A 20,065-nucleotide genomic window follows, 5' to 3' on the forward strand; every position below is an offset into this window, starting at 1 on the left:
GATTCTGGCTTTTAGCCTTTAGTCTAAATGAAGGAAAGAAAGTTATATTCTGCACTTTAGGCTCTCCTTTATCCTACTTAACTTGGTGGATATTATAAGATCTACCAATGTGCTTGAAGGAATATAGCATGTTACCCATATAATGTCTTAAAAAGACATGCATACATTTTTTGATACAACTAATCTAGACTTCCAATATTTTGTACATAGAAGCTTAACAACACTGGTGAGGGCCCACTATACTTCTAAATTATATTTATTAGATGGATTGATAATAGGAACCAGGGCAAAAATTCAAAATTATCAGCCTAAAACAGGGGATATGTTATAAATCGAGCTCAGCTTATCCCTAAGGAAAGCCTGACAGAGCTGGAATTTAGGACATCTCCAAAACATATGGAGATTATACGTCCCACTTTGGCCACATTTTTAGTAATTGATAATCCTTGGAGTACCCAACCTTCACTGTCTATGAAGTGTAAATACCACTGAAGTAAAATTTTTAGCTGCTGGTTGTAGAACTTAGGCCATTTCCCACCTTATCTGCTTCTTTACAAACAGATTCACACTGTGTTGCAGAGAAAAAAAGACAATTTCCTATTGTCTGCATCTACCTAATCCCAGTCACTTAAAAAGCTCCTGCCTTACTTTTCCATGTGTCTTTGTATATTAGCTCAGCTCTGCCCCACTTCAATTTTATCCTTTCATCTCAAGGAAAAATACTTTCCCTTTCTGTTCCAGAGGCTACATAATTTCAAACCAAATTTGTTTGACAGTAAATGAACCATTCGGATAGTGATGCTAACTTCAGTTTGTAATGTATGGAAGCTCTTCCACTCTGACCATGTTTGGAAGAGACTTTTATATAAAAAAGTTTATAATCAGTACTGTTAAGTGTCAAACATCTCTAAGTACTCAGTTTAGACCTATTTCACTTGTAAATAAATTTCAGGACACCATCACAAGTATCTCCAAGTAGGGATCCCATTATCCAAGCATTCATTCATAACTGATATGCAAATTATTTTCTATGAAAATAACATAGAGCTGCAAAAGGAAAAGGGTATTCCATTAATGCAAAAAATTTGAAACAGATTGCAAGATGGTATTGAATTAATCTTATGATATATGTTTTACAAATATTCATTATCCTATTACTTAGACAAGATATTTGCCACATCTGTCTTTCTGATATGTTTTCAGAATAACTATGAGATACATAATTCTCTACATAATGGACTAGAGAATCTTGAGAAGTAAGAAAGGTACCTTAAATGCCTAGTATATTCCCCAGTAAAGGCAGTATCATTATCAATGAGTTTTCCTAAAGCAGAGGAAACTTCAATACCTTGAACTATATATTTCTGTTTATACATTAAAATACTTAACCTTCTTTTCTGTTATAGGCATTTACATTTTCTCCGAAATATGTAACACAAATGTATTATGTTATAAACAAAACTATCAACTTCTTTTAAAGTGACCTTATATTTCTTGCTTGTAATCCTTCCAATGTTTTTCTAGAAAACACTGTTCTTTATATTTTCATTTATAAATTCCCTACCAATTTATTAAAGAAGGACAAACAACAATTAACGTTAATGGATCTCTCCATAAATTATCACTCTCATTCGTCCACTGAGATGTTGTTAAAATATTGCCAGTTACTTTGTTAACCCCCTTTCCTGTATGGAACTGCAGATTATATGTACTGATACAGAAAAGTGATGCAAAATTATCAGAAGTATCACATTTATTTTTTATTTAATTGCCAAGAATAAATTATCTGAAAAAGCAAAATAATCAATTTCAGTGCATAACTTCCTCATTGAATAAGTGTGGGCTAAATTAGAAGCTAAGGTTAAACTCCCTGTCCATAAAATATCACAAAATGTTTTTGTATCAGTAGCGATCTTCCCTTTGTCCTCAAGTGCATGACATTTCATATTCCCTGCCATAAAACCATATAGGGTGTTCACTACATATGATTGCAATTTCATAGATAAGTCTATACATCCCTTTGTGTGTGGAGGAGCATAAACTGGAATTACCTGAACTGGACAAAACCAACACTGAAAATCACAAATCAATCTACCAGTAATTGGGACTCTAACATCTTACAATTCTAAATGCTTTTTTGTATAAAACTGCAATTCCACTACAGATGGCATTTACAAAATACTAAAAAATAAAAAGTAGTCCCATAAAACTTCACTTCTAGTTGTTTCTGTTGAAAAGAACATATTTAATAAGATAATTAATGTTAAAACAGCATGCTACCAATTTAACCTTTTCCTTTCTTTTGTTCTTCCTTTTAACTTACATTTCCTAACCCTTTACCAGTTATACCAGAACTATCATCATTCCTCTCACCAGCATTATCATCTATGCTTTCATTATCACCAGTATCACACTTGCCCTTTTCTTCTTCTGTTCCCAAATTACTGGCTCAAATGATTATTGGTATCACTGCTAACAACCTGTTGAGCAGTAAAACTGTATAATAATTTCAAAGTATTAACAGAAACTCTTACATCGGTTCTGGTCCATGTTTGGGTATTTTTGCACCACAGAATTTTTTTTACAGATTCTTAGTTTGTTTGTCCTTGTTTTGGGTTATTGGTTTTCAGCTGTCTATAAAGCCCAACTATTCTCACAGCAACTGGAAAATAATTGAGGAAGTTCCCCTGTGCCTAAGCCAAATTTGCCCTAGTCAATATGAACACTTTCCCAAGTCTCCCCTGGAAAGGTCAGTAATCTGGTCAAGAAAGTGTAAATAAAATAAATAAAATAATCAATACATGGATTAGAAAACTAACTTTAACTCTAATGTTGCTCACCTCCTTTGTTTAACTGAAAAATATCATAACCTTCATTCACTTAAAATAGTTGTTTATTAAATTATTTGTTGTGAACAAGTAAATGCAGGCATGGCTAGAAACATTAGTAGTATAGTCAATTTTCAGCAAGGAGAAACTCTACATTTGCTAAAAGCATCTCTTTAATGCAGGAAAATTAACTAAGTAGAAGGTACCTCTTTAACTTTGGCATTCATTCTGACTCTTAAATTTACACATACATGAACCTGGGGGCTCTGTAAAGCCACTTGCAGTCCATTATTAAAACATAGCATAAAGGTGCATAACAGTTCACATTGCAATCATTCAAAATGTAAAGTAGAAGTACCCATATTGCTAATTATACTAACATCACTAAGTTCTTGGACAACGAAAGTGTTTGACAATGTTCAAAAATGGAATGGATGCATGTTTTAAACATTGTAAGGAAAATTAATTGTCCTGAGATTCACTTAACACATTTCATGCCTAAGTTTACATTGTAAGTCTGTATATGAATGTATAATTTCAAATGTCCTAGCATTTGGTTGGCTGGAACTTCACTTTAGTATAATAAGATAAACCTTCACTTGACCAAATGTAACAATCTACTGTTCACTTCTGTTCATTGAATACCATAGATTTGACATGGGTGCATATCGCTGTGAGTTAGCCATGATTTTTGCAGTTAAAGAGATTAATAGAGATTCCAAGCTATTGCCAAATGTGTCTTTGGGATTTTGGATTGTTGACTCTTGCTTTTCAAGAGAACGAGCACTTCTTGGAACCCTAATGTTTTTAACAGGAAGTCAAGTTCCAGTTCCAAACTATGACTGTAATCTCAACTCATTGCTACCTGCTATAATTGGAGATGGACCTTCATCATCCTCCCTGACAATGGCTACAGTACTAGGCCTCTACAAGTTTCCTCAGGTAAGGAGACATTTCACTATGTCTGTATGAACTTTGTAAAGGGATCCATATATTCATTTGTATATTCACTGCAGTATGTTAACCTGAGGTATGCTAATGCATGCACTGCATCTGACAGCATTACAACCATCAGTTATGGAAACCAGATTTATCAGTGCCATTATTTCTGTGCTATAATGATACATGATCATGAATTAAGTAGTAATAACACCTAGTGTAACAATTTAACTGTAGCAGTGGGATTACATCACACAAGAACTTAAGTTCAGTATTGCTCTACTAATGTAGTGGAACTTTTTCCCATGAGCCTCTGCTGAAAAGGCATGCCATACTCGGATGGATTTTCCTGATCAAAAAAGTAAATAAGTAATAAAGTGGCACATAGCCAGTAATAACAGCATAGTGGTAAGTCAGTGAAACTCTCAGATAGCAGTGGGAAATGCTAAATGTAACACAGTCTAAATGGGATGAGATGACATAGGGCAAAGGTCATAAATTCATAGGTACGTACTAGGCTCTTGATCTGTAAGGATCCATTAAAGCTTACCCTTGCATCCCTAAGAAGTTTATAGCCCTTGTATTATAGGTTCAAATAACTCAGAGCCCTTGTATTTAAGTAAAAATAGTGTGGCGTCAGACAGGTGTTTACATGTTATCCCTATCCATAAAGGACAAAGGTGCAAAACCAGTGGTAAATTTACAGTTTTCTATCCATTTATCTAGATTATGCTTAAATAAAGTAAGTGGCATAGTTTGCTTTATGTGGAGAGGAAGATGGTTCCTGAGAAGTGGCATTTTCTGTGATATATATCTATTGCTCCGAAATGTTTTTTTATGTTGCAGAAGATATTAAGGTATCTTGAGCAGGTGTTTATCCCACAACTGGACTTCTAGGTAAGCAGAAGGCCTGAAAGGATGGTGATCAGTTCAGCGACTGTCAGTGAAACAGAGGTTGTCCCTCAGTAGCTAGTAAGATACTGAGAAGAGGGCTAGGGCACATATGAACTGGAACCCTGTAAAAACCCTCCCTCTTGACGATGCTGTTACATACTTCAATACTACATTCAATAACCTACTAGATAGCTTCATTCCCCTCAGAACTAAAATAATCAAAACCAAATCCACCCCTTGGCTAAGACAACTATTATACTCATGCATCTCTGAGATGAATCTTTGAAGCATTACCATAAATCTAAACACCTAACACCCTTACTGAGTATAACGAACTCCGTAATAAAGTGAAAAAAATTGCTTTAGACTGAAAGTCCTACTACTCCAAGCTTCAACACAATCATTGCTCCAACCCCAAACAATTTTGGAACAGTATATCTGCTCTCCTCTCTTCCGGCAAAAAAGACAATCCTTGCCCTGATCCTAAGTCTCCATATCATATCTTAGCTACCCAATTCAACTCTTTCTTTATTGATTCAATAGCCAAGCTCACCACATCATTCTCCAATAACACTTCTACTCCACCCTCATCTCACACCCTCAACTCTAGTCCCACTGACATCAACACTACTCATCTCTCCTGCTTTACCATGCAACCCGTCTCTCTGCACACCATAAAAAACTTCTACTAAAACTAAAACTATGCTCTCGTGCCCCAAACAACCTTCCATCTAACTTTCTCAAGTTAGCTGCTGATGGCTTAGCCCTTCCCATCACCATACTTATCAGCCATTCAGTCCAAAATCCTATGTACCCCTCCTCTGGAAGAAAGCATTCATCATTCCCCTCCACAAAGGAGGCAACAATACTGAAATTTCCAAATTCCGTTCTATAGCCATCCTGTCCCCATCTCAAAAGTCCTGGAAAATGCATACACTTGCAACTCCTTCCGTACATCCTAGACAATCAACTTCTTCCTCCAACTCAACATGGATTTAGACCTGGACATAGTACAACCACTGCCCTTCTCTCCTTCCTTGACATCATCAGCCATGCCTGAGACTCTGACAACATTGTATCTACCCTTCTCCTAGACTTATTAAAGGCCTTTGATACTGTTTCCCACAAACTTCTGTTGTCCAAACTCTCTCTTCTCAATCTCTCCCCCTCCTCTATTAACTAGTTCTCCAGTTAACTTTCTAATAGACAGCAAGCCATCAAGTGGAACAATAGTACCTGTTCCTTCCTTCACACTCCAACAGGAGTTCCACAAGGCTCAGTACTGGGTCCCTTACTTTTTAACATCTTCATTAATAATTTTCATCAGTGCATTCCTAATACCAAACTTGTCCAAGACATGAACAATTCCACCATAATTTGTTATGCGCAATCTCTCCCCAAACTCATGCAACTAACACGAGATGCCTTCTCTTGTACCAAGTCTTGGATGCTGAATAATCACCTTGCGCTCAGTGCATCCAAAACCAAAATCATGATTTTTACCCCATCTAAAAACACATCTACTGATAAAAATTCCTTCTCCATAGTTAATCAGAATAAGATTCCCATTCAAATAGTCTCCCATACAAAACTTCAAGGTGTTATCATTGATGAACATTTAAAGTTTGGCATTAATATATAAACTAGTAAGTAAGAAAACACACGAAAAGCTTGGAATGCTGTATCATCACAGCCATTATCTCACTCCCTCTTCCAAACATATACTGTCCATTTCCTACCTCATCCCCTCTATCTTGTATGGAGCCCCTCTCCTTGCCAACCTTGAATCCTCCCTAAAGTCAAAACTGTCATCCTGCTACAATAACATCTCTAAGTTTGCTACTGCAACCAAATCCTCCTCCCACTACTGTGATGCACTCCACTCCTTGAACTGGCTGGAACACCCCCACTATCTTTCTTACATTCAACTGTTAACTGCTCACAAACTCATTTTCATACCCTTTAACTGCCCTTCCTTCTCCTCCATACTCACCTTGCATCATCCTGACAGACTACTCAGGTCCAGTAACCAGAATTTCCTCAAAGTGTACAAACCCTTATGTGCACCTGAGAAATTTCTCCTGTCTTGCTCCCTTGCTCGTCTATGGAATTCACTCCCTCCCCCCACATTTGAATCACCCAAAACCACTCCATCTTCAAGACCATGCTCAATTCCCATCTCTCTTCTCACTGGGAATGCTCATGCTCTCATCCCACCTGACTCCTTCTATATCATTTCTGATCCCCCATCCTTTTTTCTCCTTTCTCAAAATTCAACCTAGTGACTCTCTTCATTTCATTTTCACTCCCTCTCCCTTTTCTCCTTTCTCATAACTCACCCTAGTGACTCCCTACATTTAATTTTCACTCCCTCTCCCTTTTCCTTTCTCATAACTCACACTAGTGACTCCCTTCATTTCATTTCCACTCCCTCTCCCTTTTCTCCTCTCATAACTCACCCTAGTGACTCCATTCATTTCATTTCCACTCCCTCTCCCTTTTTCCTTTCTCATAACCGACCCTAGTGACTCCCTTCATTTCATTTCTACTCCCTCTCCCTTTTCTCCTTTCTCATAACTCACCCTAGTGACTCCCTTCATTTCATTTCCACTCCCTCTCACTTTTATCCTTTCTCATAACTCACCCTAGTGACTCCCTTCATTTCATTTCCACTCCTCTCCCTTTTCTCCTTTCTCATAACTCACCCTAGTGACACCCTTCATTTCATTTCCACTCCCTCTGCCATTTCTCCTTTCTCATAACTCACTCTAGTGACTCCCTTAATTTCAATTTCACTCCCTCTCCTTTTTCTCCTCTCATAAATAACCCTAGTGACTCCCTTCATTTCATTTCATTTCCACTCCCTCTCCCTTTTCATCTGTTTCATAACTCACCCTAGTGACTCCCTTCATTTCATGTTCACTCCTTCTCCCGTTTCTCCTCCCATAACTAACCCTAGTGACTCCATTCATTTCATTTCCACTCCCTCTCCCTTTTCACCTCTCATAACTAACCCTAGTGACTCCCTTCATTTCATTTCCACTCCCTTTCCCTTTTTTCCTTTCTCACAACTCACCCTAGTGACTCCCTTCATTTCATGTTCACTCCCACTCCCCTTTCTCCTCTCATAACTAACCCTAGTGACTACCTTCATTTCATTTCCACTCCCTCTCCTTTTTTCCTTTCTCATAACTCACCCTAGTGACTCCCTTAATTTCATTTCCACTCCCTCTCCTTTTTTCCTTTCTCATAACTCACCCTAGTGACGCCCTTCATTTCATTTCCACTCCATCTCCCTTTTCTCCTTTCTCATAACTCACCCTAGTGACTACCTACATTTCATTTCCACTCCCTCTCCCTTTTCTCCTTTCTCATAACTCACCCTAGTGACTCCCTTCATTTCATTTCCACTCCCTCTCTCTTTTCACCTCTCATTACTAACCCTAGTGATTCCCTTCATTTCATTTCCACCCCCTCTCCCTTTTCTCCTTTCTCATAACTCACCCTAGTGACTCCCTTCATTTCATTTCCACTCCCACTCCCTTTTCTCCTCTCATAATTCACCCTAGTGACTCCCTTCATTTCATTTCTACTCCCTCTCCCTTTTCTCCTCTCATAACTCACCCTAGTGACTCCATTCATTTCATTTCCACTCTCTCTTTCTTTTTTCTTTCTCATAACTCACCCTAGTGACTCCCTTCATTTCATTTTCACTCCCTCTCCCTTTCTTCCTTTCTCATAACTCACCCTAGTGACTCCCTCCATTTAATTTCCACTACCTCTCCCTTTTCTCCTTTCTCATAACTCACCCTAGTGACTCCCTTCATTTCATTTCCAATCCCTCTCCCTTGTCTCCTTTCTCATAACTCACCCTAGTGACACCCTTGATTTCATTTCCACTCCCTCTCCCTTTTTTCCTTTCTCATAACTCACCCTAGTGACTACCTTCATTTCATGTTCACTCCCTCTCCCTTTCCTCCTTTCTCATAACTCACCCTAGTGACTCCCTTCATTTTTATTTCCAGTCCCTCTCCCTTTTCTCCTCTCATAACTCACCCTAGTGGCTCCCTTCATTTCATTTCTACTCCATCTCCCTTTTCCCCTTTCTCATAACTCACTCTAGTGACTCCCTTCATTTCATTTCCACTCCCTCTCCCTTTTCTCCTTTCTCATAACTCACCCTAGTGACTACCTACATTTCATTTCCACTCCCTCTCCCTTTTCTCCTTTCTCATAACTCACCGTAGTGACTCCCTTCATTTCATTTCCACTCACTCTCCCTTTTCACCTCTCATAACTAACCCTAGTGACTCCCTTCATTTCATTTCCACTCCCTTTCCCTTTTCTCCTTTCTCATAACTCACCCTACTGACTCCCTTCATTTCATTTCCACTCCCTTTCCCTTTTCTCCTTTCTCATAACTCACCCTAGTGACTCCCTTCATTTCATTTCCACTCCCTTTCCCTTTTCTCCTTTCTCATAGCTCACCCTAGTGACTCCCTTCATTTCATTTCCACTCCCTTTCCCTTTTCTCCTTTCTCATAACTCACCCTACTGACTCCCTTCATTTCATTTCCACTCCCTTTCCCTTTTCTCCTTTCTCATAACTCACCCTAGTGACTCCCTTCATTTCATTTCCACTCCCTTTCCCTTTTCTCCTTTCTCATAGCTCACCCTAGTGACTCCCTACATTTCATTTTCACTCCCTCTCCCTTTTTTTTCTGAAACTCACCCTAGTGACTTCCTTAATTTGATTTCCACTCCCTCTCCCTTTTTTTCCTTTCTCATAACTCAGCCTATTCACCTTTCACTGTTCTACTCTCTTGCTTTAATTCTTCCTACCTCTCACCTCATGAAACTTAGAGTGCATAAATGCCTGCACTCCAAATTATACTTTTGTACTCCAAAATACTTATGTTTTAATTTCATTCAATGCTTTGTTACAACACCTTGCTCAAATGTTGTTATTCTGTCTTCTATATTACTCTATTTTTAGTAGTTTTGAAAATTGTATTGTACTTAAATTTGTTGATATTATCTTTGTAATAATTGTATATGGAGCTTTTCTCCCTGAGCCTCCATTGAAAATGGGCTCATTTTGGCCCAATGGACTTTTCTGGTTAACAAACTGCTAATAAATAAATAATACATAAGTAGGGGTTTGAGACAGTGTAAAGTTTATGATTTAGACCCTTAATTTTCTTTGCATGAAAGTGTTGTGGTCATGCAAGCTGTGTCAAGTGTTTGGGCAAATACACACTGAAGGTGTTGTGCAGTCACCCCTCTCTACTTTTTACTCTCACTCTACTTTCCCTCAATTCTGAAGCCCCTGCACTTACACATTTCTTCTTCTAGCTCCTAATCTAATTACACCTTGTTTCTTTTCATTATATTACCTACAACCTTAACTTCCTTCCTGCTTACCTGCTGGATTTATTACTGTTGTTTCTCCTGTTACAACCTATTACTACACTTTTTGTATATATCGCTATGTACTATTCCATTGAGCACATTATGTTCTTCTTATCTATTGTATCCATAAGATTGTTTTTCTCTTTAATATTGTTAATTTGTCTCTATTTGTATGTATTTGTATGTCTGTTTGGGGCTTTTCCCCGCGTGTCTCCACTGAAAAAGGGTAAATTCTTACCCAGCTGGACCAACCCGGTTAACAAATGCGAAATAAATATGCTCAGTGATTGGCTTAAGTGCCAAATAGAGTGAAATGATCATATCCATTGACCTGGACAATATATCCTTACTAATACACTGTTCACTCAAGAAGGACTTTTCTATGATAGTGGATACATGTTGATACATGCCTACATAGTTTCCCATGTCAGTAACTACCAGATAAGTTTTCAGGGGTATACTGTCAATATGATTTTTACAGGGGATGTCATGCTTGCCAAGGGATACTGTCATGCATTTTTGACATTTACTTTTAGGCTATGGTTTTGACATCATCAGACTGTTTATGAAAACCCTCTTGCAGTATTCTTGTGTCTTCTGAAGAGTGTACGATGGCACTACATTTACAGTCATCTGCAAACTTGGTCAACCATAAACCCACATATCATTATCTTTAACCTTCAAGGAGTATATGCCAAAGAGGAGTTGCCTAAGGATAGAATGCTGGGGTACACCGAGAGTGACTGATCTTTTGAAGGGGGTAGAACCACCCACCTTAACTTTTTGTGATCTGTTAGTGAGACAGTTTTCTGTTTAATGTGTTACATATGTATTCACAGTCTATCAACTGTACCTTAATGTATTTCTGAGGTCTAAATATGTAGCATGTAATGGTTTTCACTCATCCATTGCTTCAGTTATCTTCTCAAAGGAGTCAACCAAGTTTATTAGTCAGGATCTGCCCTTGATAGAATGGAAATTGATATGGTCAAAATGTGCAGGTTGGTTATATCCCTATGCATTAACTCTGTAGTGATCCTTTCCATAGCCTTGCAGATTTGGTTGGTCAGACTTATGGGTCAATAATTACCTGGGACTTTTAATACCTCACCTTTGTACAGGGGGAGGACTGTTGCTGTCCTCCATTCATCTGACAAAAATACTGTTTGATGGCTGATATTGAATTGCCTCCGTGGGGGATTTGACAGGTCTTGTTTCAGAATGGCCAGTAGGCATCCTGATATGTTATCCATCCCATAGAAGCAGTGTTCTTGACCTTAGCCTTGGACAGTGCTTTGAGAAGTTGCTCCTGGGAGATTTGAGGAGAGAGTGTGACTTTGTATGTGATGTGGTAATGTGTGTGTGTGTGTGGGGGGGGGGTTAGAGTTAAATGTATATGCCAGAGATTGGCTATGTTCTCTGAGTCTGAGTGTGTGATATCATTTACTATTAACCTTGAGCAATGCTGAACATTGCTTCTGTGGTTTCTAACATAATTAAAGATGGCTTCACTTATTCACAGCACAGTGATGAGATTGTTCATTAAGTAGCAGGTAGCCTACAGAGAAAGTCTAAATCAGGTCACAGAAGTTGAAGTAAGACTGATGTTGTCTGCTCTGAAAGTATGCATTGGATAATGGCAGAATTTAGCGCAGATCACTGAGGTCACAGTAAGACTTATGCCTGGATAACAAAAGCATCTAGTCATGACTGCAAAGGTCATGGAAAACTCTGTGGCATCTATTATCAGATGATACATAAGATGATGTCAAAATCTAGTACAGGTCACAGTGAGACAGATGGTGCTATGAAATGATTACAGAGGTCAAGATAAGCTTTTTGATGTCTACTACGAAATGATACATCGACAATATTCAAATCTAGTGTAGATCAGATTACAAAGATCACAGTAAGACTGATATCTGCTATTATACAGCAGATAAAGGCAAAATCTAGTACAGATCACAGAGGTCACAATGAGGCTGATGATACCTGTTATTAAATTATACTGCAGATAATGTCAGAATCTTGTGTAGATCGCAGAGGTCATAGTAAGGCTGATGATACTTGCTATGATACATCAGATAAGAGCAGAATCTAGTGTAGATCACAGAAGTCAGGGTGAGGATGATGGTGCCTGTTATGATACTTTGGATAATAGCAGAACCTAGTTCAGACTGTAGACATCACAGTAAGCTAGATTGTGCCTGTTAGTATACATCAGATAATGGCAGGATTATCAATAATCCTCCATTCCTTGCTACCAAGGTTTTCAAGTTACAGCTAGAGGACAGGATCTGACTAACCTGAACCTGGTGGAATTGACTGCCACCAGTGCAGAATAAAACTGTTGTAAGCTGTTACCTCATTTGTGATGGGTAGGGAAGGCTTTAAGTACATGCAATTTACTTGAGCCAAGTCTAGAAATAAGAATCTACTCTGTAGTGCTCCACTATGGAATGCAATAAAAGTATATTTAAAATATAGCAGTCTGTGCTCAAAATATGTAGTTTACATCACTATGCCATATGAGGATAATCATTTAAGATAGCAGTACATGTGCCTAAGGCTGTCAGACTCTGGTCAAGCATTGTTTGTATTCAGCCTCTAATGTGAAGGTTATGATCTGTTGAAATGAAAGAATTGCATTGTAACCATAGAAGAGTGGCAGCAAACTATCTCTGCACCCAATGTTTGATGCATGTAGCTATAATTTAAACTTTATAGTAAGTGTAGTTGCTGTTTCACTTGATTACAAACATATTTAGTCCAGTGATGAACAAGCACAGCTTGAACGTAATGGAAACAATGATGATATCTATTATGAAATTATTGCAGATGTCAAGGACAGCCTGCTAATGTCAGTTATGAAATGATACATACGATAATGCAAAGTCAATGTAAGCTACTGATAGAAACCATTAAGTTGAGTGAGAGGGTTTTTCTGCTACAGTTCACATTATTAATAAAAGGTCACTGTAGACCACTTATTATTCTAGCCTGATGAGGCAGGAAATGAGGTGATGCTCATCCTCACTTATCTGCTCAGGTGAGCACAGTCAAGCTGCACCATATAAATATCATATAATTCTAGCATGGCCATTATTACTCTGTGAAAGTTAGCTGACTTGTTGAAAACTAGATAGTAATATCCAGATGACTGCAGCTAGGAGCAGTACTTGAATCTCCAAATTGTTTACCATCCTGCAGGAAGGTCTCCCCAAGTAAATAGCTTGTGCTGAAATCATGGACTGAAACTACATGTCAAAAAATGCATTACTGTATCCTTTGGGAAGTCATCTACCCCATGGATCTACCACATTGACAATATGTCCCTAAGAGATGACACATTAGCCTAACTTGACCAACATGCTCATTGTTGTAAGAAAGTCTCTATATTGCACAGCTTGTACACAAAGGGATTGTTTCCAGATCTAGGGATGCCATTACCCTCCTTTACTCAGCCCTCATTAGGCTATTCATTGAATATAGTGCCCTCTTTGTCATATATCTGTTCAGATACATGCAACAACTGGAACACCCACATAGATATATGTCCTGCTTTGACCAACTCAGAGCCTGTCATTATATTCAGTATCCTACAGACTGCTGAGAGGTGACCTGTGTCTGACATATAAGGTATCCTCTGACCCATTATTGATGAATGTACTGCACATCACCAAGTGAAATGGCATCAAAAATACTTTCTAGGGATCCATACCTCTTTTGCAACATCAACAGAATGGTTTAGTGGGGCAGGTATATTTCACAGGAGATACTGCTGCTCTGGAACAGACTCCCCATCCACATAAAAATAATTCCCTGATATAGTAAAATCCTTATAGGAGGAGATATACACCCTAATCCTGCCCCACCTATCACAATAAACACACACATAATTCTCCCCTACAGACTTCCGTAAACCAAAAGCAGCCATTTCCCACCCTGGTGATCTAATTTTTTGCTGCAATAAATGTTAGAAGTATAAGAAATAAAACTCCTTAACTACATGCCTGGATTACCCAACATAAGCCTGATGTTCTCACTGTAACTGAAACTTGGCTTCAACCCAACATAAACAACACCAAAGTTACATCTCCTAGCTATAATATCATCCATAATAACTGTATAAAGAGGAAAAGTGATAGTGTTGCTTTAATATTTCCCAGTACCGACCACATTTCCCTTACAGTAAACCGACACCTAAATTCAGTTCAGCAGAGCTTCTTATTGCTTTCCTCAAAATAAACAATTATAAACAAATATGTATTACTGTCCTTTATATCCCTCCTGGTGACAAAATAGCTATACTGGAAGATATCCTACATTTCCGCAAGAAAGAAATACCACTTGGTGATGTGAATGCCAATTGTTTGGACATAAACTCTAACTTCCCTACATCTAGCATGAACTTATATGGTTTCACACAACTAATTAATATCCCCACACATTATAGCAAGACATCTAATTCCCTATTAAAATGGATCCTAGTATCAGACCCTAGCAAATACTCTACCACAAGTGCAATGCCAGACACCCTCAGTGATCATTTCCCAGTCTATATGACTAGATAACTCACACATCTAATTAAATAGCATATTTATAAAACAACACACAACCTTTCCATGTTTAACCCAGAAATGATTACTACACTACCATCTATTAACTGGAAGAGTAATATTACACAATCACAGTACTATTAAGGAGGTCTGGTAAAAAATCATACACACAATGCAAATACTATCTTTTAATAATTCACTTGATAAATAATTGGTATATGAAATATATTTACCTAATGCAGACCTAGCTAATCTACTAGTCAAAAGCAAGTCACACAAGTCATCTTTCCAAAAAAGAGAAAATAATGGCAAAGACAATGTTATATAATATAAGTAATGAAATACATTAAAAACAAAGATGGCTTCACAGAAGTAAAATCACTAATAGTATAAAATACAGGAAGTAACAACCCTAATAGTACATGGAAACATTGGTTTAATACTGAGAGTGAGGGGCTTAAGCAAACGTTAACATCAACGTAAAGTGAATTACATTAACAAAATTTGCTAAAGGAATATTACCTCTACACCATAATAAAACTATTTTAAAATGGTTTATTGCCAGGACAAGCCTAACAGCATTGAATTATCATACAACATATGTCTTTAGAGGACAAATTCATACTTTTTGATGAATGCCTTGGACCAATATTGGTCTAAGCCTTCTTGATATTTCTTGTTAGTAGTTATATTATTAAGATTTGTGATACTCAGACATGATCCCCAGCTGCTAGAGAGACCCTGCACAGGATGACATAGAAGAACCCAGAACTCTTTGTCAAATGGAACACCTTTGTTTTCAGTGAGAGTGACATAGTTGTAAAGTCCACCCTAATTATTTGCTAATGCGGTAACTGTCCCACAGATTATGTACCATTTCAGCATTCTTTTTTCAGCAGCCAGGGCACTACGCTTGCTTTGTGTTCCCTCTCTATCCTCCTTTAACTGGAGTACAAGAGCCCTCAATGATAAAAAAGACTGCCCTTTTAAGATAAAGATATATTATTTCCATTGGTTTATTGGTTAAAAGTAATTTAGATGTTTTACATTCTTGCAGTAATTTGGTATCCCTTAAGTTTACTGCTTTGCACTGGGCTAAAAGATTCTTTGGTTACCTATCATTTTCTTTCACTATCCACTGTAATGTAACATGAGTCAGCCACTAAACATGTCATAAGTTTAACTGGTACATTTCATACTTGATTGGTATCAGCTTTGCATTTAGCAGATTCTGGTTTACAAAAGCTCATATGTGTTTTATAAAAAACTCAATTTTTTGTGGACTGGAATTTGTGATTTTTATCTTCATTGCTTACTACTGGAATCTCCCTGCAGTGCTGTGTTGATCGATTTTATGATCTGAGAAATGGCATGAGATGACATGGGTCTCTGACAGCTTCAATGCGGACATATCCTCATATAATTTTATTTGCACTTTGATGTGATTTTTAGGCATATGTGCATTCCTTTCTGAAACCAAGTTTAAATTTGCATTGGGGTGTACCCCAATGGACTCACTTTTCCCAGTTTCCTGTTGTTGTTGGAAAAATAAAGGCATAGGGTTTCCATTGGAAACATCCTGCTTTTAAGATTGATTAATTTGGGACTCTGATGTTTAGAAAAATGTTTTCATTCCATTGCTCAAAATTATGATATGCTTGTTAAGAGTTACAAAATGGTAATAGCTAATGGATGATACCTCTCTAAAAAGTAGTAAGAAAATATTAGAAATTCACATGTTGCGTCACTCTAGAGGCCTTTTTTTCTTTTCTTAACTAAAATTTTTTTTATAAAACCAGAAAAGGCTGGTCAACTAGTAAAGATTCTTCTAAGAGAGATTGTAATACTAAAAGCTGCAAACACGGCCCCCCTACATCCAGTCTTATGGCTGAGGCTCCAGCATATGTATCTGCTGAAATACATGCACATTCAGTAACGTCAAATTATATTAACAATTGCAGAATTAATTGTAACATATTGCTCCACAGTCCACCTTCATGACATTTTTTTTGCAATGTAGCTTTGCAAACTCTGATACTTAAGTACTGCAAAGATCAAAGTTGAAGACACATGAAATTTATTGCCATACTTTCAGAAGCTTTAGACGCTGTATTAAAAATAAAAACAGAAATTGAGGAAGATTATTGTCTTAAAAGACACTATGAAACCTTTTGGTCTTTGTGGGATATCTAATACATAATCAGGATTATAACAAAATGTTATTATAACTAGTTTTTTAGGAATCCATAGATGGGAGATTTCTAAAGCCTAATCGATTTTCAACTTGGTTACAGATGTAAACTTTTGTATAGATGAAATAGTGGAAATACAGACCCAGCCATAAAATCTATTATATGCACAGAATGAACAAAAGAAAAAAATCTGATTATGAGTCACACCATAAACTGATTCTTGTCCACTGTCATGCATTATGCATTACCATCAAGAAAACATGAATGTATCAGTCTATTTTAAATCGGAAGTGCTCTGGCCAAAGTCCACTGCCTTCATAAGTAGAAGTTAAATGAGGGCACAAGTATATTGCTATAATAAATGGCATTTATAATAAAAGGAGATAACCAATAAGGAAACTCTATATACAATTATATTAGTTTTCAGCTACAACAAATTTAATTGCTCTAAATTGAGCATAATCACCTACCACTGAAAACCTGGTAAAGAAGAAGGATTGATGACTTAATTCTTCCTCTATCAGTCATAATGACTATTACAATAAAACATAGTTTAGATGAAATAATTAGATGTCATCCACTCAGCATCAGAAAAATGTTTCCCATTTTGTGCTAAAAATCACATTTGATAATATGATTATAAAATGCGTAGGATAAAATAGCTAGAGATTACTTTTTTAATTCAAATTGGTGACATGGAAGCAATGGAACAAATAATTGACTCCTGTCAAAAATGGATTCAGTGGCAGACTGAGTGCTTTGTGTCCTGGGTAGTTTTTAAGTTCTGGGTCCCTACTCCTCTACACACTTTCGTTTTGAGGTCACATGCATAAATGCACATGTTCATTTTGATTCATCATCCTGATTTAAAACCACTTGAATCATTGTCATTGTAATCCACCAATAGCCATACCCATCAGTTAGAGCCATTTGATTTTGTATACCTCAAATGTCTGACTGAGATACAAAATGACCGCAGTAAAGTATTACAACTTGCTTAACTGAAATACACACTAATTCTGTAAAACCAGACTAGATCATGCACCAGGAAAAGACTTTCGCATCCACAAAGAGTCCCAGTACTCAGCAATTGTGGATCCATAGTTAACTGTGCATATCTCAGATGAACAATTATGGTAATGATAACAACTAAGGGCACAGAAATATATTTCAGGTTTGTTTCATACAAATGCTTAGTAGCCCAGGTATTCCAGTTTATTTCACATAAATGCATACTAGTCTTGTAAAGCCTGACTGCTTAAACTGATCAAACAACAAAAAGGCAATTTATATTCAATCATAGTTACCCCCACCCCTTTCTAGCAGGTATAGCCATTTTGCCCTGTACACCATATCTGACTGAGGTTAAAAAGTAATACCTTTCACCTCTTAAAACAAGAATCAGGAAAAAGCCAAAAAATAACTGACAAAGTGTCAGAATAAGTGACAGATATTAAATAGTTCTATTATACAATTATATTTGCTTCATTAAAAGGCATTGCATTAGCATGCATTTTTTAGTGACTGCAGTTCTCAATGATTGGCCAGAAAACTACAATTGTAAGATGAACAGATAAAATGAGGCAACGTTAGTAACATTCTGTAAAATCACCACCATCAGGAGGTACAAAGGGGCATGACTTTATTGCAAAATTCATGTTTGGTATTTTTTATGATGCTATATGTTTAGCCATTTCACTGAATTATTCATATTTAGTTCAGCCATTTTGCATCTTGACATAGGGATGTGAAGCATTTCATTATAAATGATATGAGCTGTACCAGTTTTTTTCTTAATTCAAAGGAATATAATTATTGTAATCCACTGCCAGACAAATAATAATATATATGATATAATAAAGAACACACCTTCCATTCTCTTAGTATAGGAATTTTGTACAAAGCTAAAATAATGGTGGTGTGTAAAGTCTGAAAATCAGGGACTGATTTTAAATATGGCTCTTATAAATTTTGAAAGTTGATAGAATAGTAAATTTTGAATTATTTTGCATTTTTCTGAAGATGCTGAATTCTCAGACATATAAATCTTTATTTAATGATTTCCATCATCAATGATTTACCAGAAAACCATAAATGTTCTGATGGGAATGTCAAAATATGTGACAAAAATCTGGACTTTCTGTTACATTCTTGACAGTTGAGAGACATAAGAATAAAGTAGATGTGCCTAGTTTAAGGGAAGAAACTGCTTCAGAGCCTTATTGGTGGGTTTCATATGAGTGGGAATTAAACTTCCTGAATTCAGACTGAAGGAGAGAAAAGAGTATTACGTAAAAAAATGAGGATAAAATTTGAAAGTTCAGATGATATCATAAAAATGTCTCAAATTCCTATGAAAAGTTTTTTAGTCACATGGAGTGTGTTATCATTCCATTGGGGAAGGTATTACTTATAACTTTTGATGGGACTCTTCTAGGAGATTAGGCTAGGAGTGTTAGCTAGAAAAAGACACCAAATGAGATGATAATTACTGTCAGGCAGGTGAACTCCACAAAGTGGGTGGGAAGAATGAATGGCATATTCTCATTGGATTCTTTTAAAGTTGTAGCAGAGAAACTTGTGAAGAATATGTCACAGTTATTGGACAATGTCAGTCATGCAGCAAGTAGCATAAGTACCTTTTGCTATCAATCCAGGTGAATGGATTGCTGACGCTGTAACATATCATAAAGGGGGGGGGGGTGCTCCACTCCTGAGTGTGCTTTATTTTGGATGAGATGTTATACCAGTGTTATATCTGCTTGAGTTGGTGGTAGCTTAGGTGGATCTGAAAGATCCCATGCCACCTACTGAAAAGAGAAGACAGTCTTTAATTTATATACAATAAACTATTTACATTGTTTTGCTTATCATATATGTACATATCAACATGCTTTATTTACAAAGCATCACACAATCTTTAACTTTTCTTTTTAATCCCCTCCCACTCTTGATGCCACAACCACCTTCTTATTTTTTCTCAAATTTCCCTCTATAGTCCACCATTTACTATACCAAACTCCATTCACTCTAGTATTCCACATTTTCCACATAACCTGGAAATATTCAATTCACTTTTTCTGCTTCTTATCATTCATGATACTCATGACTTTCATCTTTTGTATATTGCTTAACAAATGTATTTTATATATTGCTTGCAATACTTTAAAACTGTTTACAATATAGACATAGCCTAACCTCCATTCATTTGTACAACATATTCCCTTTTACTGAAATTTAA

The 20,065-nt window shown here is 36.9% G+C and overlaps 1 protein-coding gene across 1 annotated transcript in view; it reads left to right on the forward strand.

Annotated features, from left to right (window-relative positions):
• Positions 1–3,512: 3,512 nt before the first annotated feature.
• Positions 3,513–20,065, forward strand: part of LOC122805988 (extracellular calcium-sensing receptor-like) — a 249,198-nt gene continuing 232,645 nt past the window's right edge. The window contains exon 1 of the mRNA XM_044076226.1: positions 3,513–3,770. Coding sequence (XP_043932161.1) covers positions 3,513–3,770 — 258 coding nt within the window. The remainder of the gene's footprint in view (positions 3,771–20,065) is intronic.

The sequence above is a fragment of the Protopterus annectens genome, chromosome 7.part0 (genome assembly GCF_019279795.1).
Source record: "Protopterus annectens isolate FY-2018-M chromosome 7.part0, PAN1.0, whole genome shotgun sequence".
Lineage (NCBI taxonomy): Eukaryota > Metazoa > Chordata > Ceratodontiformes > Protopteridae > Protopterus > Protopterus annectens.